We start from the raw sequence: 26,394 nt of genomic DNA on the forward strand, positions 1-26,394 counted from the left end.
GAATTAGGTAGAGAGTAACTCATTACTAAGTAAATAAATCAGATAAAACTAAATATAAAACTCTAAAATGGCCCTGAGGAAAAGGGTTATAGCTGCCTTCTGCTTCAGCAGAGACTCAATTTGTGTCACCTCACCTGGAAAACGTTGGAGAGGTCACGGAGGTTGAATATGTAGTGGAACTTCACAGCGGTGGGTAAGAAGTTGTGGACGATCCTGTGGTGGAGCCAGACAGAGGCTGAGACCACAGCATCGGCTATCCTGAGGACCCCAGGGCTGAACGGGTGCTGCTGCAGGTGGAACGCCAGGATCTTGCTGTAGATGGAGTCCAGGGCCTCTGGCGAGGGGAAGTTCACTGCAAAAACAGAGAAATGTCTCTGTGGAGACAGAGGCCTATCTTACTGCAGTGCAAAACAACAAACCAACAATTACTGAGACCTCACTGGTCAGCATAAACCACAATGAGATTCTGCATCTGAATTCAGGGTAAATGGGTCTGCCACATGTGCTCCACTCAGAAGAAAAACGAAATTCACATCTCATTTTGACCAAAATTGTTTTTAAGAATGACAGTTATTCTACTAGATTGCTGACTGAAAGATAAATACATTTTCTGTCATTTTATGATCTGGCAGCAATGACATAAGAAATTGGGCAGGCTTTCCAGGAGAATAAACACATTTCAAACATCAGTTTTTGTTATACCTGTTAGTTGCATTGCACCATAAAGGTTTGGTCCTACATCTTGTCTACATTGAAAAGGAATACAATTGCCCATTACCTGTAGCCTGGGGGTGACTGTGAAGCTCCCAGCTGTTGGGTTCATGCAGGCCACATACTGGCAGCTGTGGATTTCTTTGAGTGATAGCTTCTGTCTGTCATACCTTGGAGGAAAAATAGAGTAGATTTAGAGAGCATCTTGTCGACATAAAATTTTCAATCAGTTCATATGTTCTATCAGTACTTCTTTTCAGAAAATTCACAGGTGCTCAATTACAGTTTGCACATACTGCAACATTTCTTCTGTAGCTCCCAGGCAAGTGAGAACATAAAACTGGGGTATTGGTTTTGTTATTTTGTGGAATGTGAAGACTCCTCACCAGTGTCGGTAGTCCAGGTGCTGGCGGATGAGAGTGTGAGGCTGCACCGTCCCATAACTGTCCACAGCCGGCATGTTCATGTCGTCTATGAAGTAGATAAGCTTTCGGTTTCCAGGGGGCCCATAGTTTCTGCCGGCTTTCTTCTCCAGGGACTTCTCAAGGACCTCTGAGTCAGGGAGATGTCAACTTGTCAACCTGTATCATCTATAATTCAGGGCTGATACACCACCCGTACCATATAAATCATCTATGTGCTGTATGCAGAGAAGGAATTTTCTAATGGGGAAGGCACAGTCACATGGCAGTGTAGTATAATGTACATCCATCTGGATAAGTGTCTGCTAAATGTCAAAATGTAAATGTAGTCACACAATGAATCTATGATAAAATAAAAACACCCAGGAAGAGATTTTGGTTGGATATGCCAAAGGGTTAAATCTGCTTTGCCAGGAAACTGGCACATAGGGTAAACGCATTCTTTAGTGAAGTTCAGTTGATAAAACCTTAAAATTTGGCATTACAATACAGTGTTTAACCAGCACCTCATTGACATCACAAAGACATGGCAATAAATTATGGAAGCTTTAGACAAGGGAAATACAAGAACATCATACTGACATGCCAAACTGCCACAATGACAGAAGACAAGTACCTGCATAGACAAGTCATTCCCACCTGTCATCAGGAATCATTTTTTAGATCTTGGAAACTCTATCTTGTCGAGCAGGGTATTATATATTATGCTCTGGGTGTTTGGATGATCACATACAGTTCTATGGAATTTTCCCTTTAAAACAGGGCACACTGAAGCACAGTGGTGTGAACACATTCTGTATGGAAGCTGAGCTCACTCTGCAGCATGGTGGAGGTGGTGTAGTAGTTGAAGGGCACTCGGGCAGTCATGTAGTTCCCGGGCAGGTCGAGTAGCTTGTCCCGCACCAGGGCAGTCTTCCCCACTCCAGCGTTGCCCACCAGCATAAGGGGCTGCCCCCTGTCCAGCAGCAAGTCCATGAAATAACGCAGACGCACCGTCTCTGAGGTGTGAACCAGAACGGCCTGTGACCAGGGACATGATGACGTCACCAACACGTTATTCCTGAATGTAAGAGTCATTACTTATTATCAGCCTGTCCTGTCAGTCAGGCTGTACAGGCAATACTGATTTATGTCCCTGTTCTACAATAGCCGTATGAAAAAAACGCAATGTACAATGTATTCCTGTGTATTTTAAGTAGGACCACGTAGCTTGACTGTATGACCGGTCTAGCTGTGTTCTGAATACTGTATATTTCTTCTTGCCACATTTTTGTGTAACCCTCCTATATCAAACATATTCCTGTCTACATTTTGTTTATTGTCCTCTGTTAATTTTCTGTGTGTGTGTTATGTTAGGTTGTTAAGTTGCAAAAAATCTATAAATATTTGTAAAAAAAACCAAAAAAAAACCCAGAACCGTATACCTGGCTTTTAAACTAATGACCTTCTGCTCCGGCCATAGATCTCTGCAGTCAGAGGTGAAGCCTGAGCACTCACTCAATGCCCTCGCGACACACACACAGGTATGCAGCCCCTCTGAAGAGTGTGTTGTGAAATATTGAGCACTTTCCCCAATCTGAGTTAGTGGCAGGACTTTCATGTTTACACTGACCCAAAAATAACCTCTTTGGGTGTGGGGTCATTTTGAGGACAGGGCAGGCCAGCGGCACACTGCTGAAATGACCCTGAGGAGGGGACATTCCCAGAAAGAAACCAAGCAAAGGAGAACGATTGAGGCCCTGTTCACTGTTGTCTTCTGTTTTATCTTTTCTGTACCGAAAAAGCTCACTTCAAAAAACTGTAGTACACTTCTCATTCAGTAAGTAAGTATAAGTGGTGGAAGAAGGGATTACAAAACCTTGTGTACAAAAACATGTGTGCTGTACACAATAGTAAAGGGAGATCTGAAGATGTCAATTTCAACATATATTCCATCATGTGCTATTGATGACTCGCTGATTTGAATCAATCATAAGATTTTGCTATCGAGAGAAAAATCAATGATTGCAGTGGTTACGCTGTCCACTATGGGGTGTGAAATTTCACTGTGCTCTCACTACATTACAAATCCTGCCAGATCTGTTTGGCCAATGTCCTGTTTCTATAAAGTTCTGAGTGCTTACATCACTACAATACATCACTGTAATGATGAGATGCCCACCTTTCAAATGATAAATGCCAGTGTGTCTGTAGCATACGGAATACCAGTTAGATACTAAATAATCACCTAGCTTGTGAGCTCAGACTATTTGTAACTTGTGTGAATGCTCATGCTTTATTTGTTAGACACAGCAACATTCACAACAGGCTAATAAGTTAATGAGCAACTGCTGGGGAGAAGTTGTTAAATGGCTAAATTCACAATGAACTGTTGTAAATGTTATCATACAGTGCAAACATCAACCAGTTTAATTTACTAAATGAATCCTTCCTTATGACCTAAGTTGATGCATGTCTTTAGGTGAAAAACTCTTCCCAGGTGGCAGAGGTTGAGTCACTCTTCCCCTCATTGTAAAACATTGTGTGATCCTACAATGGGATGAAAGGCACCCTTACATAGTAATTGAAGTCCTTTACATTCCATATATAACCTCTTTTAATGTTAAGCAATGCATTTGAATACGTATGCTTTGAAGTAAATGGTCGCAGTAATATATGGGCCTACTTACAGCTGGGGGGATTTTTTTTCACTGGCTGCTGCACTAAAAGGCTCTATTCCCTGACCTTGTTCTGCGGTATACCTGCAGAGACGTGTCAGCCTCCATCTCAAACAGAGGCACCCGATCACCCCAGGGAAGGAAGCGCCTGGTCAGCGGGTCCAGGCAGTAGTCAAACACTGACCCCTGCGCGGGAAACTTGACAGTTTTCATGGCTTTGGTCCACCACTGACTGAACTCAATCCGGTAGTCATGGAGCTGGGGCACGGGGAGAGAGAGGGGGAAACAGCACCATGAGGAGAGAGGGAAACGGAACCACGGAGAGAGAGAGAAACAGCACCACGGGGAGAGAGAGAGGGGGAAACAGCACCATGAGGAGAGAGAGAGAGGGGGAAACAGTACCACGGGGAGAGAGAGAGAGGGAAACAGAACCACGGGGAGAGAGAGAGGGAAACAGATCCACGGGGAGAGAGAGAGAGAAACAGCACCACGGGGAGAGAGAGAGGAGGAAACAGTACCACAGGGAGAGAGAGAGAGGGGGAAACAGTACCACAGGGAGAGAGAGAAACAGTACCACAGGGAGAGAGAGAGGGGGAAACAGTACCACGGGGAGAGAGAGAAACAGCACCACGGGGAGAGAGAGAGGGGGAAACAGCACCATGAGGAGAGAGAGAGAGGGGGAAACAGTACCACGGGGGGAGAGAGGGAAACAGAACCACGGGGAGAGAGAGGGGGAAACAGCACCTGGGTTAATGGGGGTTGAGGGGTGAACAATAACTGGAACCTTGCACATACAGTATTCAAACACATTGGAAACAGATAATTCATAATTATTTATTGAAAGCTTTTCTCTTACTTACATTACAATAGCTTTGTTTTTTAATGTTTATAATTTTGTAACTATAATCCTCAGTTGAAATAATAACCAATAATCAAACCAACTGTAATGATCTCATTACAATTTTTTCTCCTATGCCAGCTTTCGTAATAATATATCTCCTAATAAATATATTTTCCGTTACCTGCTATTTTTGGTTTTCTTATGCAAACTTTTGTAATTTTCTTTCTTACTGATCAAACACTGTTAATTGTCTCGCATTGTATTCATTAGCAAAATGCTGAGACATGATCCTCTAATTATGAATGCCTTTAAAGTTTTTTCCATATATATGAAAATTATAACTCACTAATTGGAATTTTACATTATGTGACTTGAAAAGGCATAATTGTGCTTCTGGTTTCGTATCCTACTCAGTAGACCGGCCAGTCTCTCAGGTTCTACAGCATAAAGCTCAATGCTGCTCATGTTCAGCTTTGCCCAGTGGTAGAGAGCAGTGAAATCTGAAACGTTTCTTCCCAGCTTACTGTCAAAAACATTTTCCATCACAGTTATCAGAAGTGGATGTACATGAGCATTTTTATTTGAGTTGACTATCACAAACTGAAACCTGTTTGTCGGCCAAGCGTGGCTCTTATATCACCTGACAGAGCCCAGTCATAGCTCACCTGATCCTGGTGTAGTGCCCCACCAAAGGCCCAGATGCAGGCGAACGCAAAGTACGTCTCATATGCATCCCGGGGGGAGTCAGGGGGGATGTTCTCTGAGGTCAAGAGACAGTCCAGTAGCGAGCACAGAGTCTGTGAGGAAATTAGGACACCGTGGGTTCACTAATGGAAGAATCAAGTTGAGCAAAATAAGCCATAACATGGTGTTATGATCCCTTCCCCCAAGGCCACTGTTTCCCCTGGCTCAGTCTTCAAAGCTCCGCATGAAATCCCAATCCTCATTAAATGTGCAGAGCTAGGGACTCCAAACCTGAGGTCATACCATGCAGTCATACCATACTGGTTTCCTTGGAAGAGAATTTCCATGGAAGAGCCAGCCCAGTCATCAGGCTGCCACAACACTGTAATCTGGCTGTAGTTTATTTTTGTTAGTTAGTTGGTGGTGAGAGAAAAATGTGAAAAGATAAACATGCAGCAAGGCACTCTGGTGTAAGCAAATAGGAAAAACGTGACCAATATAGTGAGAGTCTAGCCGGCACCACTAGGAAGCAACCCCTACCACATGGCATTTAGTCCTTCTTCAGTAGAACTGGTTGTTTTGCCTTAAGCCCATAGCAAAATAATGGTAGAAAAAGTACACAATCATGGTGTGTTTTCACCTTGAGGAACATGGTCACTGGGACAAGGCAGAATGTACTACATGTGAGACGCACAGCGCTTCAGGTAGCCGAGGGGTGATGTAATCCAGTTGTGTCTGATTTACGGTGAAGGGAGGTTTGCCTGAAAGGTTTGGAGGAGTGTGTGTTTTGTAGGGGAGAACATTGTACCTGCACCATGCTGATTTCTGGGATGGGGGTGATGTAATCCAGTTGTGTCTGATTTACGGTGAAGGGAGGTTTGCCTGAAAGGTTTGGAGGAGTGTGTGTTTTGTAGGGGAGAACATTGTACCTGCACCATGCTGATTTCTGGGATAGGGGTGATGGTTTTGAAGGAGCTCCTCAGCTGTTCCAAACAGGGTGGGATGTACTTGTCAAACAGGATGGTGAGGTTGGCTCTCTCTGACTGGTGGGGCCTAGTGTCAATCCAACTTGCCACATACCTGCCAGGTACAAAAAGAACAGTGTAATTATGGCTTCAGATTCCCTTATTCCAAGCAACGTGTTTATTATTCTTTATTTTTCTTTTTTTTACCTCACTAAAATTCTGTAAAGCAAGCTTTTCAAGCTGACTATATTGCTTTGCTTTAGGAGAAGGGTACACATACTCCACGGTTTCAGAACCAACAATCCCCAGAATCCTGGTGGTCTGACTTGTGCTTCACAATCAATTGCTTGTATAGTGTCACAATTTATCACATAAGCAATAATTACAGGTTTAAATGTTGATCCCTGAAATCTAGAACCATGACCTCTGTCTCTTTGTTCTTGGTGTGAAGTCAAATGTAAAGCCAGCCCCAAGGACCCCTTCCTAAATCAAAGCATTGCCTCAATAACTTGCTCCTGGGAGTGTCTGAAAACAGATGTAAAAATGACCATTCAAGACAGATACAAGACTTGATTGATCACCTAGAAAGCGACCTTCAGCAAAGAGAGTAGTTCATATTAATGAGACCTCTTCCTGTGATCTCACAGGTTAGACCCCTCAAGCTTTCTGACATACTGTTTGAGAATTTGGAACTTTGGGCTTATAACGTGAAAGGACTAGCATTCATTTAGTCTATGTAACCTATGCCTTTCCTTTTTGTACACGTATTCCACTTTTGCCCTTGGAAAGACATTTCAAATTTAGTGTGAACTGTTGGCATTTTCAGATCCCTCCTCATGTCTTCTTAGAAGACTTCAGAGGTCCACAGTGCTGAACTGAATAGCAAATATTTTTTTATTCTATCCACAAAGAATCCAAGTAACACATTTTATCTAAAATAGGGTCATGGTATCAATTTTATTGAATATCCTCCATATTATTATCATCACAGTATATCATATCAAAATATACCTATATTGCATGTTGCTACTTCGCATTATTTGTTTTTTAAGAGATAGCAACACAATGTATTTAAGTCCATCAGCATAACACCCTAAAAAAAACCCTGTACAAGCCTTTGGAGATTTGGAGTATTAAGCATGCACCCAACACCTAATATAGTTTTAGGTCTCGAGAGGGTAGGCTGGAGAGACTGTTATGGCGATTGTTATTGTTACTGCTATTGGTTTTTGATGCCATGGGATCTTGAGGCGACTCACGGGTTCCAGCCCAGGTCTTGCGGGTTGACGAAGAGGATTCCAGCGCGGGACACAGTGGCGGGCGTGGCTGTCCTCAGGTGGCTGATCTCAAACAGTAGCCTCATGGAAGGGGTGAGAGGGATGCGCTCGTTGCTCGCCAGCGTCAGAACCTGCAAGGCACAGGGAGGAGGACTTCTGAAAAGGACCATGAGAAACATCAGGGTCACTCCATCAGTGTAATCCTGCAAAACTCTGGCCTGAAAAATGGGAAGACCGGTTTTTCTCAAAGCAAGTTTTTCTGTGTGGAGTCTTCTGTGAATTTCACCTTGACACCATCCTGATACAACCCTTCAACATTTGTGAAAATATCAAAGTTTCCTGTCTTAACACAGAAAATTCTGACAGGCAGCTGTGCTTGTTATAATGACGTGATACTTCAAGTTAACCTCCAGCAAGGGTGGACAAAAGGAAAAAGTCCTTAAAGGAACACTGCATGTCTCAAGAGGCTCCACTTCGGGAAGACGACACAGTATGTGCTGGACGAGGCGCTCACTTTGTTATCGTCCATCACAGTGTTGAGTGACTCGATCCACATGGGGTCAATGTCCCCATCCAGAACAAGCCATTTGGGTCCAGAGTGCGAGATGTTCGCCTGCTCTCTCATCAGAGAAGACAAAAGACCTGACAGGAATACAACTTGAATTAGAGACACAGATACAGTGCAGTCCATATGTCTTTGGACAGCGACACATTTTTATTTAATTTTTTTACTTACATACAGACTATACTGTATATACAATCAAGAATATGGAAATCTGCTGATCAGTACACGTAGATCTGGATAATAATTTGTTTGGAATAGATTGGAGACTGACCAAAAAGCTGAGACATCATGTATTCAACAGGGATTTTATATGAGAAAATAGTATACTTTGGAATATTTGAAGTAAATGTATATAACCATTAATTATACTCAGTGTTTTGAAATACAAAAAGGTACACTTCTACACAATTACACAATTATTTCACGTGGGGTATGCTATCTGACTTATTACTATGACTGAAATTGAATATTACAAAGATAAACACAATCAGTCACATAGCCGCTCATTGACTGAGAGGTTTTGATCCACGATCACCAGCAACCCCAGCTCACCATCTTTCCATTCACGGGTTGCAGAGTGGATGAAACCAAAAAGCTCATCCGTGCTCACTGCCTTTGGGTTCAAGTCACTCCAAACAGGCTTCCTCTTCAGTTTAGAGTACGTTTTATTAAGTGTTCTCAATATCTGTTAAGACAATAAGTACACATGAGACATTGTTTCCACTTGCCATTCCTCATTTGGTGACATGCACATAGTAATGTTCCTGGGAATGGAAGGTGTCTCTGAAAGTAGTTGTAGTTGATGTTCTTAAATAAAAAAATGTTTTTTAAATTTTTTTCCAATTTGGTAGCCAATTATACCCGATCTAATCAAATTGGTGCTAGCTGGGGATACACCGCCTTACGACTTCATCCCTCAGCGGCCCAGTAGGATCTAACGACCCTGAGAGTAACACGCCTTCACCAAGCCGTCTCGTCTGAATTAGACCATTACTCCGACTCCGAGGCGCCGTATGCGGTGATCCCACTAAACCTGCCAAGTCCCTCCCCTGGAGCAGCGAGCCAATTATGCCACTCCACGAGAGCCGGCCAAACTCAGCTTTTTGGCAGGACCGGGAATCAAACCTCTGTCCTCGGTGTGCAACTGCAATGAACTGCACTATGTGTAATAGGTACAACAAGTGTATGATCAAAAATTAAACCATTGCAAGAATGATAAATGCTCATCTGATCAGTAGTGTACATGATTCACATATGATTCAACCAGACAGTGCCAGGAGGTCCCAAAACCCACCTGACTTTTGCCTGTCCCCGCACTTCCTACAACAAACACAGAGTGGCGGACAGCAAGAAGCTCCTCCAGCTGCACCACCTGATGAAAACATGAATGTATGCAGGGGACAGGTTAAACAGATTCATTTATCCGCAAGTCATGAGACTTCAATATACCTACAGTATATAAATCCGCACATAAGGTACTGCAAGAAACAACTTGATAGCTGGTGCAGCATTAATAAAAAAATATTTATTTATTAAGTCTGTAAACCATTACCAAAACTTTTCATTATATCTGACATGTATATACATTCAATCTAAGAGTTTAAGATATACAGCATGGTGGCAGAAAGTGTCTGACTGAATCCCAGTTCAAGGATAAGCATATTTTCATTTCAACATGAGTTCTGAAAATGTAGTTCTCATGGTTTCATGGCTGACTTGTGATGCAGATCAAATTCGCTGGTGCGTGCTTCACAGCATGCAGAACAGACGAAGCAGAAGAGTGCTTCATTAATTTCAGAAAGAGACTGAGAGCAGAATGAAGGTTCGAAAAGACATGTGATCTCTGCTTTTTTCTATGTTCACAGATCTAATGGGCATGGAAAGAAACGTTTAATGAGGACATGAAGGACAGAGGAAGCATCCAAGAGACAGCAACAAATGTACAAAAACAGCCAAACCTACAGACAGAACCTCAGAGATCCTGGTGGTGGGACTAGGAAGAGTTAAAATGCAAAGAGATGGAGCCGGTGTAACCTGTACACTTCATACGTAATAATCTTTTTCAGTGTCCCAGTGCCAGATCGTATTTGCATACTAACACCATATCATGCATTCTTCCTACTGAACCCTTTGTTGAAGGAAATCAAAACACAGACATGAAGCCACAAGAACAAAAATTGCTCTACTGAATCAAGTGTAGTCCAGTGCTCTCAGTGTGAGTGACTGTTTGGAGAGCGAGGCTTCATCAACACCAAAATTGGGGCACTTGTCATGTGTTATCAATAACTCTCTGATTTGAAACAATCAACAAAGTGTTGCTATGGACTGCATAGATTCAATAAGACATGGTAAGACTAGTCTCATGGTAATACTGATCTCAGTATTTGGGAGTCTGGATTTGGTCTGGATCTGGATCTTTGGGTGTCTGCTTTTGACTCCAGCTCTTGAATAGGGCAACCGGGATATTAGGGCTCACTCACTTTGAGGACGAAGGTCTCCTCGGGCTGTAGGTGGAGTTCCAGGGTAGTCTGCCTCACTGCCTGCTCAAACTCTGGATCTCTCCTCCGCTGCACCTCCAGAGCTGGGAACAGGTCCCCGATCAGGCCCATGAAGATGGGCACATCATCTGTCACTATCTTCGGCAGGTTAAAGTCTCTGAGGGCACGCATCAGCACCTGCAGGATAATGGCGCCTCTGTGTCAGATGTGTTCATGTGCTGGAGAACTACAGACCAATGGCCTTCAATGACTGCCTTCAGACTGGGCACCAGGTCTTCACCAACTGTCATGGAAAGGCCACCAAGTGCAATGAATATTTAGCCATAGCCTCATAGAGTGCAATAATTTGAGTGTGTTTCTAGTTTCTAAATATAGGGGTTGTTTCTTTATGAATTAACATGAAACTTCTCAGCTGCCATGTCATCCCATAGCCTTTTCCCGAGAACATAGCTCAGATGCACGTGGCCAGTACTCTGAAAAGCTTTTAGGAAAATCAGGCTGCAGAACATAGTAGTGCTGTTGAGCCAGTTTGGGAGGTTTCCCCTTAACAGTGCCAATATGGGGCAAAGCATCTCCAATTCACACCCCGATTTGGAATGGCCATTCATCTACAACTGCCGCAGCATTCAAACCCTGTGCTGGTATTTGGGAGAGTGTAGACAGCTGAGGTTCTCCGCCGAAATGCTTTTCACACTCCAGATTACAGCTAAACTCACAAAGAGATGACTCAGAGGAAGACCCTTCATATGTGGCCTTTGCATGCAGGCCACAGGTGCCTGATTGACCAGCAGGGGTCACAAGAATGCAATGAGCGGGGATCCCTAACCAACAGAACCCTCCCATACCCTTGGAAGTACAATCAACAATTGAGTGTCACCCTATAGCACTACCAGCCACTAGCAAGGTCATTCAATCTGAGGCCATGAGGCTCATCCACAAATAACTTTTATGTTTACAAAAGCAGTGATGGGACCCCCATGTTCTAGCTGATTGTATCTTTAGATATATTAACCAAATGGTTCAGTCCAGTGCTCCCCACTCTGCTTCAAGGTGTGGGCACTCACCTGGTCCTCCGGTCGGGTCTTGTCACCTCTCTTCAGTGTACCAGCCACAACCAGGATAGACTTGACCGCTCGTAAACCCCAATCGTAGTGATCCTAATATGAAGATGAAGGCACAAGGTCACTGCATCTTAGGGAACCAACAATTAGGTATGTTCACTTTTATAGATATGACCCATTGGTTTCAAATGAGCAATATTAGTGAATGCTCATTGTTGAATTAAAACATTACATGATAGTGGATAAAATCTGAATCGTGGGTTCAAAGGTACTGTATGCCTGTGTGGTAAATGAGGAAGAGCTCAGGTATGAATTCAACGGCTTTCCTTTGTATATCTTGAAAGAAAAACTAAGCAGCAAAGAAAGAGAAGACGGATTGCTGTGACTCAGGTTTGTCTACCTGTTTGGACAGGAGCTCTCTGCAGAGTGTGTAGAGTGTGATGAACTTCCTGGCCAGAACCCGGGCCTCCAGAAAACCCTCAGCCACCAGCATGATCTCACAGATGAGCTGGATGTCCGGCACCACCATGGCACAGGGTCTGAGCAGAGGAGACAGGAAGGTGACCACGGCCCTCAGTGGAGCTGGACAGCTTGGACCTCAGGCAGAACAGAACCCACCTGAAAAGGGCCTTGAGGTTCTCAGGCAGCTCGGTCCGGCCTGCGTAGCCAGGGTTCATGGTGATGAAGATCCCCACTGATGACTTCAGGGAGATATCTTCTTCCAGGAACAAGAACCTGAGGATGATGATGATGGGAGAAGAAAATGTCAGAAAATAATCTGACAGAGAGACAGCACCTGGAAGTTCAAAGCCTTGTGAAATGTTGTAAAAGATCCTTTTTAAAAGGCATTAGGTCAAAAGATCATTTTTAAACAGCATTAACTTAAGATTTAGACTGTATAAAACTCCAGTTATGTTGCATGTCTGATAATTTAAAATAACTAGTTTTTGAAACCATGCTTGCTCTTTATAGTGCATAAAATGTGAACAAAAATTGCAGTTCCTTTGCTCAAAGAGAATTTCCAAGGATACTTTTTCTGCACAATACAATATACATCTGGATATTTCCTCAAGCAATTCTGATTAAATTCCCTGCTTTAGATTATAAATCAGTGCCCAATCCGAGGAATTGGATGTTGACTAGTAGTTTGTCGCATTAACTGAATCTGACACTAGCCGGTGATGAAGAATTCTGGTGACAATCACCCTGAGCCGATACAATGATAAATGCTGCATATATTAAGCCTTTATGCAAAAAGCATGAATGTCAAGCAGCAATTATTTATTTGTGCTCGAAGACCAGGTTAACATATGATTCAAATGATATTTTCCACACAGAGTGTAACACACTGCAAACTCCAAGCAGGTAGGTGAAGGCCTATCCGCTGCCAGCAGACCTCACCTTTTCCTCTTATTGCGAATGGCGTCCTGGATGGTCTTCACTTGCACTGCGACCACAGACAGGACCTCCACAGAGATGCGGTTGAACTCGTCAAAGCAACCCCAGGCCCCGGTCTGTGCCAGGCCCTTATAGATGTTTCCTATGGACTGAGGATTCAGACGCCTTGTCACTACATGTGGCCTTTGGATCAGAGCTGTACTGCACTGCCTCATTACTGCAAGGTGACACTATGAGCACAGCTTTTCTTCATCACACTGTCATGTATTTGAATGTCAGTCTACTGTAGCTAAATGGCTTACATACCTTGCACTCTTTGATATCTTTTTGTAGTTGCATTCTAAAGTGATGTACACAGCTTACATGATTTTTACATTACTATTATCTAACTTCCAATGGATATTGAATTACCATTTATGCAAATGCCTTGTCCAGAGTATATAAGCACACTTCTGCTTATTAATCCTGTTCATAAACCAGGATGCCATGATGCTACCCTAATAATATTCTCTACATGACTGTGCTATGTCACTCACAGTGATGTAGTAAAAATATGAACACAGTTCAAATTAATGTGAGGCGAGGCAGGAAAGGTGCAGCACCTATTTATGTGACACTATAACTGAATAATTTTAACTCTGGGTGCAGTGATTTGTTTAGCACACACCTTCTGATTATGAATCTGCTTCCCACAACGCAACACAAAGATTGCCATTGGACATGTATTAATGACCTTACACATTGGTAAGGAGGAGTAGGAGAATGAGGCGTCATGAACTTCACATATGGGTGAAGCAACCATGTACTAAGGCATGTTCTGTGGTAACCCCCAAAGACTTCCTATCGATACCATAGTACTATACCACATATGGTTCCACCCCTTTGGGGGTTCTGGCTTTTCCATCACTAGTTACCCCTGCCTCAGGAGACCGTCACCTTGTAGTCCATCTGCTCGGAGCAGTTGAAGACATACACCATGACCCCCAGAGCCCTGCCCAGGTCCTTGGTGGTCTCAGTCTTCCCGGTGCCGGCAGGCCCTGCTGGGGCCCCGCTCATCGTCAGGTGCAGAGACTGCGTCAGCGTGATGTAGCACCTGTGCACTCACACAGCCGCACACACATTCACATTCACAAAATAAATACATATATTTTATAAAAACTTGACAAACCAAGAATCTTGGTCAGGTGCACCTTAGTAGAGCTCAATTTCTACATATGAGCATACTTTCATAACCACAATGACACCCTTCCACCCAAGTACATTCCAAAAATGAATGTGTTGCTTTGTGTAGGAACGCACAGAGCCAATGAAAAGAGTCATTAATGAGTGCCAGTAAATTGTGTGAAGTACGGACGTATCCCTTACCTGTGGAAGATTATTGCCAGTTTTAAAGGAAGCAAATGTTTACCAATATTTCTAACAAAATCCTACTGAAAATTCTAAAGGAATCAGAGTGTTTTCACATTTTACATTTATATAAAAAGCATATAGAAGCATACTGTATCTGGCAGGATTTTTCCTATCATTGGGCTAGCACTTGTGATTGCACACATTATCTCACGTTGTTCACATTTAATTATTTCCCATTCTCCTTTTCCTCTTGGAGCTTGCAAATTTAGCTTTGGTGCACATCAAAGATTTCTCTATGCAGGACGAACCGTGCCCAGATCAGTCCAGCCCAGCCACAGAATGGGTACAGAAAGGGACTTTCGGACATGAAGTGACAAGAGACTCACCTGTCCGTGAGAGGGGTGATGACCAGGCGAGGCGTGTTGCCCAGGTACTCGTAGGAGTAGAGGAACTGTGCGTCACAGATGTTGATGAAGCACTGCCTCTGGGCTTCATCCCAGCGGTGACGTAGCTGAGACAGCCAGGTGAAGGCCTGAGCGTTGTTCACCTGAACAGCCAGGAGGGGGTGCACTGTAATTCCCCCAGCTGTGGTTGAACCTTGGAGAGCCAAACCCACTATGCCTACAGTTGAAATCACTGCCGCCTCTGTACAGTCTTTCTTAAAAGCTTCAGAACGGAAAGCCTTCCGGTACCCAAAAGAGCTAGAGAAGCCACAAACTTTATATGCGTAAAACTGAAAGACTTCTTTGGCTCAATTCTGGGTATATAATCAGTGGAAATGTAGGTAATTTCATGTGTATATTACAAAAAATACTTTTTACTTTGTAGAAGGATTTTGTGTTGTGTGTTAGTGCATTGCCATTGGATTCAATATAAATATATCCCTTTGTAGCCCCTGGGATCATAAATGGGAAAGTACCCGAATGTGTTGCTCTGATCTATAGGGGTGTAAAAGCTAGTCACCTTCTGGGCAGTAAAAGCCACCCACCTTCTGAGCAATGAGCTTTGACACAACATCTCTGGCATGGACATCTATGGTACACACGGTCATGATCTTCTGCCGGTCGCCTGGCAACAACTCCCCTAGCAACATGTTTATTAGGGAGTTCAGCTGAGCAATCTGGTCAGGAAACACAAGGGTTTGTGGGATTTCAGGGCTAGTCTGCAGCGTCTGTGCATAAACATACGTTCCAATTGAATAATATAAATCATATTTCAGTTTATAATTTGATACATTATTCCAGTTTCAGAGTAAAACATCTGCATACAATAGCTAAAATATTGCTCTAAACTACATACTAGATACATATAACATCTGAATGTAGAGTATACTATGCTCCTTTTGAAGAAGGTGATATATTCTCCTCTTGCTGGAAGCAAAATAGGCATGTACTTCATTTATCAATGTTCAGTTAAGTGAGGGAGTGTGTGTGTGTATGTGTGTGTCTGTGTGGAGGTAGCTTCATGCTTTGCTGCTTTAGCAATTTATCAGCTGAAAACAAACACAGATTACTCTGCCTTTATCAGCAAGCGTATTTGTGGATACTCAAGGACAACAGCAGATCCAAATAATGACCAGACAGGCTATGCTTTCCTACAACTGATGAGCCCTGCTGAATACAAAGAGGATGCAGTCAGTGCCTTGCTGGGCACAACACTACTGTTAGCTTAGCTGGCTCATCAGGGACATTAAACAACACACCCTCAAATGAACACACCCTTCTCATGAATCAATATATTAGCTAATTATAGCACACAATATTGAGTTGCCTAAGAAGGTGATAACAAACATACAAATAAATATATTAGATATATCTCAGATATGCTATAATATGAAAAAAGATAGATAGATAGATAAATAGACATACAGATATATCAATCAGTCTTTGAGGCTAGCTCTACCATTACCTGTTTCTTGTGGTAGTCTTTGAGGGCCGTCTCAAAGCCTTCCTCCAGCCTCTGGAACACGATGTCCAGGTCAGTTGTCCACCAGACCTGAGAGGCAGTGAGAGCCACCTGGGCAGGGTGCTCCAGCACCCACTGCTCCCTGGGCCTGTCCTCGTACACGGACACCGCCTCTGCCACGTGACAACGCACCGTCTCCCGCATGGCGTCCTCCAGACAGGTCAGCCAAGCCTCCACCTGTAAGGGCCAGCATCCATTTCACACTAAACATGTCCCCCACACTGCAGCTGATTCTATATATCACTGATATTGCATTCATGGCTTTATTATATTACTTACATTTCATAGATATGATAACATATATGCAACAAAACATACAAAGAAAATTCCCTCTCTACTGTCCAGCTCAGGAAATGACACTTTACATTGTATTATATGTGGAAATATTCAAATCAGCTGTGATTACACATTTAAAATATTACACTGAGTAACACTAGAGGAGGACTTCTCAAACTTGTTCACAGATCAATATTGTTTAATATTTCAAAAATGAACCATTTTTAACATTAAATGAAAAGAAACAGTTTAGTTATTAGATATAGTAATGTCTTATCATACACCCTTGGAACAGTCACAATGAATATCTTTATACTGTACTAAAAGTGTTGTGATGATCAGAGTATGTACTGTATGGTAACGATGCATAGCATGTGACTGCCTTGCAGTCAGTAGTGAGTGTAGGGTAAAGGGGGCCATTTTACAAAAGTATCCTCCCTCCCACAGTGGCCCGGAGATGAAAGTTTGGGAACCCATTCAAGCAGCAGGAGAAAAACAGAGTGCAACACCAGGTGGTGCTGTGTTACTGGAAAACTTTAACAGTTCTGTCTTCTTGGAGTGAATGACAATTAATTCTCTTTCCTATGTGTGTGTGTGTGTGTATAAGGAGGATGGGGGTGAGCGAGAAATATTGCGAAAACAGTCTTACCGGGCCGATGCAGTTACAGTGGGTCTGGAATAGAACGTATTCCCTTTCCTTACTATACATGCCCACTGCACCGTTGCGGTCCAATCCCTCCACTGACACAAACTCCAGGTCTGCTATGTTGTCAAACAGCTTGGCCAGGTGTCTCGTGACCTTCAAAAGAGAGCAGGTTCACCCACACTTACCAGAGCAAAGGCCATGTCTCCTGCTTAATGAGAGGAAATAAAATGTGGGAGCATTTGATTTGTTACTTAAACTAAGGAAAACACATCTACCATCAAGTGAACACAACAGGCATTGATGTGCACTGAGGTGTCCTGTGGGATAGGTCTACCTCTCTGGGCTGGCTGCCTTTGGAAAGGATGTCAAGCAAGTCTGCAGATGAAACGAAATAAAAGCGAGGGAATGCAAGTCTCTTTGTTTCCAGGTATTCAGCTAGTGCCTTTTCACACAGTGCCAGTCTGAGAGCGGGAGAGAAAGGAGGGAGAGAGTTATCCAGAGAGCTGACCAAGGAGCAGACATTAACATGTCATTAAAATGTACCTATTTACAGTAAGACTATGCATGACTATGAATCTGGCACAGATATTAAAAATATAATTTTAAAGATGCATAAATAGTTTTAAAGCTGCCTATATTACAAACCTGTTCTGCAAATCCTCAAGTCTTTCAAACAGCTTTGGCTTGTTGGTGGCCTTAATGACGTTTTTTGTTTTAGCACTGCCAAACATCAGTTCCTGCACAAACACATCATTGAATTTTAAAGTGCACTGCAGATTAGGGGTGAATTTTATAAATGACCTATTGGCCATACAAATCACATGCAAATATGCAGCTAGAAATTAATTTTCTTCCATAATATTTTCCTCTGCTGCTTATAAATGAGGACAGGAATGTGTAAACTAAGTTTAATATGCTAGAGGATTTGCACCAGTGGTCATCAACATGTTACACAATTACGTATGCCAGCTACAGAACATGACATATTAATTGTTATATCATTTTCATATTTCATAATATCCCCACAAACGTTCTGGAAAATCTGATTGGGTTGTGGCATACTTACTTAATGACAGAATTTCAAGTATAATGGTTATTAGCAGATGCTTATCCTAATGGCATTGTTAATGATTACAAATACTTAATCTGCACCCACAATTTGCACATCTTATATTTTCAACAAATATACTTAATAAGATGAGGTAGAATGAATCAGTGAATGCTATGCATCGTATTCCCATGTGCTGGGATACCTTGAAGTCTGCATCAATGGAGAGGAACCTGCGGGTGTCTCCTGGCAGCTGTCTGCGAATGTCATCTGAGCCAATGAAGATGCTCTCCAGGTGGGCCCAGGTGCGCTGGACCTCCAGCCAGACCAGCAGGACCGCGTCGGCCACCGTGAGCCTGCTCTGCCACTCGGACACCTGGGAGCGGAAGTGGTCCACGTGCTTGCTCTGCAGGATGGCCTGCAGTTGCACCTGAAGGAGACAAGAGCAGACGGGTGTCCGGACGTCAGGAGCAGACGGGTGAGACATACACACCTGAATTAGGAGAGGCATGCAGATGAGAAAACGTCTCCTTGTTTAACAGATGAGGGGGTTCTTGGGGAGTTCCTTTTGGACTTTGCTCTTGCCAGCACTCTGATGCAAGTCTGCCCTTTAACCACCATTGATAACAAATCAAGAATTGTGGAGTCCAGAGCGAAATCAAGAAAAAAAAAATATATGTCTTTGTCCCAAACATTATGGAGCTCCCTGAGGCTGAAATTAACATAGCCTATTCTCCCAGTACTGTAATATGGTATGGTGCATTCTTGGACCATATTGTGTTTTTTCTCTGAAATGAATAAAGAATAAATGCCAATGCTTCATCCTGTACACAAACATCTAAATGTGGTGCTTGTAGACATGAATGAACATAAGCAATTCAATGAAAAAAAATAACACATTTTCATTCATAGGAGAAACTGGATTCAAACAACTGTTGCTTTTTCCATTAGTCATAAAATTCTAAAAACTGAGATTGAGGAAATCAATCAAACCCAGTCTGTCAGATGTATCTTGCATTCCAGCTCTGGAGATTCACAAATCCTTTCTGTCTGTCACTGAAATACTTCATTTATTCAGCTCCACTTGTCATTTTTTGTTTGTTTGGACACAGTGGGAATATCGGGGGTGGGGAATGGCCTTGTAAGGAATAATCAATGTGGACACATTGGGTAGAGGTCTGTTCTAATGTAATAAAGGGATCTCACCCCAGCTTGAACCAGCAGACAGAGCATGCTAACAAAGACCTTCACCGGGGAACAAAGGCCTGTCAGCCAGGGAGACCCGTAAATCCAGAGACTCAATACAGCTGGGTGGCTGAGATTTCCCGCCCGTGCTGAGAGAAAGCCCAAAAGCACCCCTGCTATTCATCACATCGTCAGCACCAGGACCTACTGCAGGACGCTCAAGGCTGGGGTCATGTCACCGTGTGTCATCTTCATGACAGACAGACAAAACCGCACAAAACTCCCTTTGGGGCATTCTGCATCAAGTCATACAAACAAAATGCTAATCTTTTTTTTGATGTTCGGGAGACCAAATTTTAATTCCACTTCTAAAAAAATATGAAAGTGTACTTGTTAATTTTTCATTGCACATAAAAGATAATTATGTGCCCGCTCATTGCCATAGCAACGTCTTAGCTTACATTTTACACACTCTCAATTACCTGGGAATTAGCATTCACATGAGTATAATGGTACTGGAGATCGGAACATGCAACCTTCTAGTTGCAAGGCTCAACATTGTTCATTATTTTAGCTGTCCTTCGCAAGAACCTTTGTTATTCTAAAAAGATAGGTGACAGATAGGTGAAGCTTTTTAAATGCACCTGATTTTCCTCTAGAGTTTCAATCAAATCTGCATCTGATTTCAGAAGTGGAGTGAAGGTTCGGTAATGCTCCTCATAGGAGAACTCCATGATGGTCCAAGTCTGACTGATTTCATTTAAAACCTGTAAGAAAACAATCAAATGTCATAAACATGTATTTATACACCATTGCAAATTGAGGACAACATTGAGGAACTGTTTCATTATAAAATCTGCTTTTTGAAGTTGCATAAAAAAAGCTTTAATTAAGATCACAGCAGAAATTGTAACCTTTTTTAGTGATTTACAGACTTTATGGAAAACAGTCAATTTGGAGCTAAAATACATTCATTCATTATACTGCCTCAAACAGAGTATGATCAACTGTTGCTTAGCAACAGTTATATAACATAATGCAAGAACTGGCTAAAATGTTGTGAAAAATGAGCTGTTTTACTGCAACTGCGCTCAGTTCACAGAATCGACTGAAAGACAGCTGGACCTTCTCTATGGCCATCTCCTTGACTGCCTTGTCCACTATGTTGCGAACATCGTCCTCAACTCTGTGGAGCTGCAGGGCCAGCAGATTGCCCAGGGTGGTACTGTTTGTCATGGTGAATTCCACCTGCGCAGAGTAGATACACATGCACACACACTTTTAAATACAGCATACACCGTATTTGTAAAATGCTAAACTTGAAGACTAAGTGGCCACCAGAGCATGTGATACAGGCAAGTGCCAATCATGTGTGATGTGTATGGTTTTTCAGGATAGGTGTACAAATATAAATATTTGCTTTATATTGTCATATAAGTATAGCTGATGAATGACATTACATTAAGGCCTATGTTAGATGTTCTGTTTTACACAGATCTTTTTTTTTTTTCTTTACATGCAATCAATTTACACAAATGGATATTTCACTGGAGCAATTCAAGTTAAGTACCTTGTTTAAGGGTTAATACTAGCACTCTAGCTAGGAATCAAACCCACGACCCACCAGTGAGTCCCAAGCCTAGTTCCCAAACCGTCATGCTACACTGTGGCCTGTCTGCGACCTGTGACTTGTTAAGCGCTGGTGTTGTAGTGGAGAGCCCGTGACAGACTCACCCCAGCGGTGCTGATGAGCTGGGCCCAGTGCCGGTCTCGGATGGCCCGATTCTGCAGCTCGGTCACCGCCCGCAGTGAGGTCACCAGGTTCTGCACTGTGAGGTCCAGTCCGCTGTACACATCCCAGCCCCGAGCCTCTTTATCCAGCGTCCGCATGTCCTGTCCAAACAGGAAGCAGGAAACGGCTTATTACTGAGGCATGACCGCCAGCAGATTCTGGTGAGATGTCAAGAGGCAGGAGGCCTTACTTTGGCAAATCTCTTTAATTCTGCATCCATCTGGTCAACATTGATCTCTCTCCACGGAGTCTTTGTCCAGTCTTCTACGCTGCACTGCAAGGACAGCAGAGGCAATGAGACGGAGTGATGCCATTATGACAGAGGACGTGCGACCAGATGGCCATGGCTCCAGACTGACAGGGTAAATGAGTTTGGCATTGCGATCAGCTGCTTTCGTCCACTGAAATGGCTCACAGAGAGGACACTCACGTGCACGTACACCACAATGTCCCAGACTTGTTTGAGGATGACGATCTCCTTGCGGCAGAGTCTGAGCTGTCTGTAGTCCGGCACGCTCACTTCGAAGAGGAGGCTGGACTCCTGCAGCTTGGACATCTCCTCTTCTAAAGTCCTAATCTCTCTGTGAGCCTGACGCAATAAGCACAGCGTCTCTTTTACAGACAAAACATTCTTGTTTCTTCACCAAGGTAAATATTATCCATAGCTACTTTTATTGTATTGCATCCCCAGTCAATTCATGATTTTGTAAAAAACAAACTGATATAGGATTCTTAAGGTTTTAAGCCTTTTACCACTGTACCAATGTTACTATATATATATATATTATCCCATTTTCCTTCCACATACATAGTACATATTACACCTTTATGTTTTTGTGATACTGTACTGTCAACTAATAAATAAAAGTTCTACTCCAAAATGGATTTACACTTCCACACTTTAAAACAATAGCCCCACAAGGTTTTTAAAAGGTGAAATAGAAGAGATATACTTTCTGCAGCAGAGTGTACGGTTTCACAGCACTGTACTTGAAGGGGGCTTCCATTCTGAACTTCTCTCTGAACTTATTCTGCTTAATCTGTTATATGAGAAAACAGAAAAGAGAGTTTTCTGTTACACATGTAACTACAGTTCTATGAATTCTGGATGACTATCAGAGACAGCGCTTTAAGACACACTAGCTGCTCTAACTTCCGTTTCAGTGTGTCTTTAAGCACGGATTGTCAACCTGAATTCATAAAACTGTAGTTACATGTGTATATTGGCATGCATTTGAAAATATATTCAGAGTTTTTCCATACATTCACAGGAATTATTCAATGTACAGAAGGATGCTAAAATATGAAAATACATTTTTGGTGTATAAATGTTAATACTGCACACAATGTTAACGGTGAAAACAATATGAAGCACAGAACCACAGATCACAAGACAAACAGGATGCATCACAAACAAACCTCGAAGGCCACACATTTCCTGCGTATGACAGATACTTCAGTAGTCTGTAGGGGTGCGACCTCGTGCTTAACTGACGCGGCCAGCTTCTTGGTGCCATTCCACTTGTGAGGGAGTTCCTGGAGGAAGAAGAACAGTGGGAGGAGAAAGGTACAGAAAATGTACAGCAAACATGCAGAAGTAAAGGACATAAAGGAAATCAAAGGAAGCAAAGGCCCAGGAGATGTACAGGAAAGCTTTATGTTCAGTGATACTAACTGAACTGTTAAACAGTAGCATTGAGTTTTATTTCTGTATTTCATTAATTCATGACAGTTTGCATCTCCTTTCATGAATACCATCTCTGTTCATGGTTATTCACTAAAACCTAGAGCAGAACTTGTAGGCCTCTTACCTCCAGCTGTGTGTACACGTGCTCAGGCATTCGCTGTCCGTACCCTTCCAGCAAAGCGATGGTGGCCTTCAGAGGCTCAAACAGCTTGTCTGTGGTCAGCTGACGGTCTCTGACAGCCAGCAGAAGCCCCATCACCTCCACCAGGCCACCGTAGTCCCCCTTTATCACCGGCTGTTTCAGCCCCTCGTTAGTCACCCTGATAAACTCCTCCAACTCGTACAGACTGAGGGGGCAAGAGACAAGGGCCACACAGTGAATTACACAGAGCTGATGACCCTCTTCATGGTACTGAGCTCTGAGCTCACTGGTGCTCTACTGTATTCTACGTATTGCCTGCATCTTTTAATAAAAAGCACAAGTAACAAGTTAGAACCATAGGCATCTACAGTATAAGAGCATGCTCAACAATTTCATTATTCAACAAGATTCAACACTGACTTTATAGTCAATATTACAGGTAGACTGACTGAATAATAGTGACTTTCTAATATCATATGTAAACCATTATTGTAGACACGGTAGCACTGATTTATTAACACGGATGTAGAAAAATCACAGGATCACCTGTCTGTAACATATGTTATGAGGTGTTCCTTGAACATCCAGCTCCACTTTTTGATGATGTTTAAAAGACTCATTTTGAAGGCTTTGACGTCCACTCTGAACCAATTCTCAAACACTTTAGAGTCTTCAATCTTGGTGACATGGATATACATGGCTTCATAAATATCAATCTGAAAAAACAACCAAAAAAAACACAGAATGAAAGCTCAAATGAATCTTGAGGCCAGTCAAAAATCAGTTATCAATAGGTCAACTGCCAGTTCTGTGCATCCAGTCATCCAATTCCTGCAACTGCTACATCCTGTAGAGGGCAGTGTGGAGCTTAAACTAAAGGCAGGAGGTAGAAGGATCCAGTCCAGACCAACCCCAGATGGGGGATTTTTACATGCAAACAGATGTAGGTTGGTGTTCAAACTGTGGCCATCACTATCCACATGGCCTATGAAGATAATAATCAGACTCTCAGTCAAGGGAACCATGAGCTATACAGGCTCTAGGAGAGTGGCCTCATCTTCTCTACATCTGAACTACACTCGTTACACTAGAAAATGGCAATTTATGTACTTCAAAGATTGTAGGAATCAAAGTGTAGCTCTGAATTCAGCTCCTAAAACCACAGCAACCACAGACGGTTCCTGTTCCAGACCATGACATCACCTGCTCTTTGAACTGCTCGATGGTAGGTGGAGTTTCAGGGAACGATTCCTCTCCGAAGCCATCCAGCTCCTCTGCAGTCAGAGTGTGGCCGTACAGGAGGAACTGCCTCATGAACTCTGCCCTGTCGTCCAGCCACAGCTGGGAGTAGCAGTCATACACGCCACGGTACTGCAGGGCCTTCTTTATCACCTCATTTACCCGCTCCATCACTTCCTGCCGCAGCTCTGCGAGGTCCAGCATGTCCTCCATGTCATGCTTTGAAGCCAAAATTTACACCAAAGTGGTTAGACCAGTTTCAGCACCAGCTTTCATTTTTTTTACCAATGTATTATTAGGTCATTTGTTGAGGAAGTATTACAGTACACATGGTACAGAACATACAATTATTATTATTATTATTATTATTATTATTATTAACCATGACCCACACAGCAAAATGTTCAGTATTTAAAGCAAAATTAGGATGAGAATTTTCACTCCATATAGGCTGCACTGGAGTCACACAAAGTTATCAGTTAGCAGTTCCACTGATAATTTCAGTAGTACAGTAATTACTAAGAGACTTTGTTCCTAAAGCTCAGAAGAAGTGTCAGCTTTGGCCTCTCCCTTCCTCACCTGGTAGTTGTCCATGCCCAGGTGTGCTGCCACCCTCTTCACCTGAGCGGACATTCTGAACACATCTCCCAGCAGCCCCTCCACCAGGTCGTAGAACCCGTCTCCCACGTCCCTGTCCAGGGAGGGGCGGAAGCTGATCACGTGGGCGCTCAGCACCATCTGGGCCAGGAAGAGAGGAGCCTGCCGAACCTCCCTCTCTGTGTTCTCCACAAAGAACTCCAGGGAGCGAGCGATGGCACTGAAGAGGCCGTCCACCACCATTTCATCCACATGCTCCAAATACAGCCGCCAGGCGCCCGACAAAGGGTCGGCCCTGAAGAGGGACAGGGTCTCCTGAGAAATATGATCACCGTGTCAGATACGTGTCTCAAACTCAAATTCAAACCTTTTATTATTAATATGTCCTGCTGATCTCAAATTAATTCATTAACCAGGTCAGGTGAGAATCAGGTATTCTTTTCATTGATTGACCTGGGCATGGAACGACAATACATTTCATGTAATACATCATGCAATTAAGTATCATTTCTCTGATTTCATTCCTCAGCATCAACCACTGGTGGTCACAAACTGCTACAAGATGTTTAATTAGATACGTGTAGTTCATTCATTCAAGTGAATCAGGAAGCCTGTACAAACAGGAAGCTGCAAGGATATCACCTCTGTGAGTCTGTGGATGAGCTGTCCATCCCTCTGGATGGCGCTGTATCTCTTAGCTAGTCGGTCGACTCTGTCATCCAGCATAAGTTGGGTGTCTTTTTTGTTGTCCTTCCTGCAGAACATGACCTGGTCGCTCCATCTCTTCATGAGAGTCTGGATTGCCTCCACGTTGTCCTTGGTCTTCTGGACCCTCCGCTCCAGGTCTTGGACCGCCTCCTTCATGGCGGTGATGTAATCCCAGCACCGCTGGTCCTGCCACGTAAGCTCCGCCTCCGCCACGTGCAGCTGTCCGTCAATACCCGCCAGCTCCGCCTTGATCAGGGGAAGCTCCACCTCCAGCACTGTTTGCTTCAGCTTGTTGTACAGCTGGACCAGCAGCTGCAGACTGCCCACATACTGAGGAGGACCAATCAGAAACAAGCACAGATTATGCACATGCTTATGTGAACCAATTAACGACCATCATATACTCCCCACATACTGATGAAGACCAAAAGAAGATACAAGACCAGCCTACATCATATAATACATCTGCTGATTTGCATCCTTAGAGATGATCCCTTTGAAACCCACATGACTGCAGTGTACCATAACACTGTCAAACCATTTTATACCATAATAAAGACGTCTTTCTTCTGGAAGACTGCCAGAGCGGCTCCAGGGATGTTCGTCAGATCAAGCATCTGCAAGTGCTTCACGTCCCTCAGGACAGCCAGCAGCTGCAGGGAAAACAAAGCAGGCCTTAA

At 43.2% G+C, this 26,394-nt stretch overlaps 1 protein-coding gene across 1 annotated transcript in view; it reads right to left on the minus strand.

Annotated features, from left to right (window-relative positions):
* The window catches only part of si:dkey-233k19.3 (dynein axonemal heavy chain 11), a 74,906-nt gene that overhangs the window by 38,007 nt on the left and 10,505 nt on the right, over positions 1–26,394 (minus strand). Inside the window, exons 13-49 of the mRNA XM_061231278.1 lie at positions 26,263–26,367; positions 25,649–26,044; positions 24,989–25,321; positions 24,374–24,628; positions 23,717–23,886; positions 23,153–23,375; positions 22,761–22,877; positions 22,295–22,381; positions 21,772–21,930; positions 21,532–21,615; positions 21,284–21,442; positions 20,675–20,797; positions 20,194–20,316; positions 18,570–18,794; positions 17,962–18,053; positions 17,651–17,777; positions 17,320–17,469; positions 16,338–16,571; positions 15,418–15,549; positions 14,816–14,976; positions 14,016–14,172; positions 13,083–13,228; positions 12,300–12,416; positions 12,082–12,220; positions 11,685–11,777; positions 10,603–10,797; positions 9,417–9,494; positions 8,675–8,807; positions 8,072–8,199; positions 7,540–7,688; positions 6,245–6,395; positions 5,297–5,428; positions 3,875–4,048; positions 1,949–2,153; positions 1,098–1,263; positions 779–881; positions 135–374 (exon numbers count right to left, since the gene is read on the minus strand). Of these exons, the coding sequence (XP_061087262.1) occupies positions 135–374; positions 779–881; positions 1,098–1,263; positions 1,949–2,153; positions 3,875–4,048; positions 5,297–5,428; positions 6,245–6,395; positions 7,540–7,688; positions 8,072–8,199; positions 8,675–8,807; positions 9,417–9,494; positions 10,603–10,797; positions 11,685–11,777; positions 12,082–12,220; positions 12,300–12,416; positions 13,083–13,228; positions 14,016–14,172; positions 14,816–14,976; positions 15,418–15,549; positions 16,338–16,571; positions 17,320–17,469; positions 17,651–17,777; positions 17,962–18,053; positions 18,570–18,794; positions 20,194–20,316; positions 20,675–20,797; positions 21,284–21,442; positions 21,532–21,615; positions 21,772–21,930; positions 22,295–22,381; positions 22,761–22,877; positions 23,153–23,375; positions 23,717–23,886; positions 24,374–24,628; positions 24,989–25,321; positions 25,649–26,044; positions 26,263–26,367 (5,961 nt within the window). The remainder of the gene's footprint in view (positions 1–134; positions 375–778; positions 882–1,097; positions 1,264–1,948; positions 2,154–3,874; positions 4,049–5,296; positions 5,429–6,244; positions 6,396–7,539; positions 7,689–8,071; positions 8,200–8,674; positions 8,808–9,416; positions 9,495–10,602; positions 10,798–11,684; positions 11,778–12,081; positions 12,221–12,299; positions 12,417–13,082; positions 13,229–14,015; positions 14,173–14,815; positions 14,977–15,417; positions 15,550–16,337; positions 16,572–17,319; positions 17,470–17,650; positions 17,778–17,961; positions 18,054–18,569; positions 18,795–20,193; positions 20,317–20,674; positions 20,798–21,283; positions 21,443–21,531; positions 21,616–21,771; positions 21,931–22,294; positions 22,382–22,760; positions 22,878–23,152; positions 23,376–23,716; positions 23,887–24,373; positions 24,629–24,988; positions 25,322–25,648; positions 26,045–26,262; positions 26,368–26,394) is intronic.

The sequence above is a fragment of the Conger conger genome, chromosome 1 (assembly GCF_963514075.1).
Source record: "Conger conger chromosome 1, fConCon1.1, whole genome shotgun sequence".
In the NCBI taxonomy this organism is placed as follows: domain Eukaryota; kingdom Metazoa; phylum Chordata; class Actinopteri; order Anguilliformes; family Congridae; genus Conger; species Conger conger.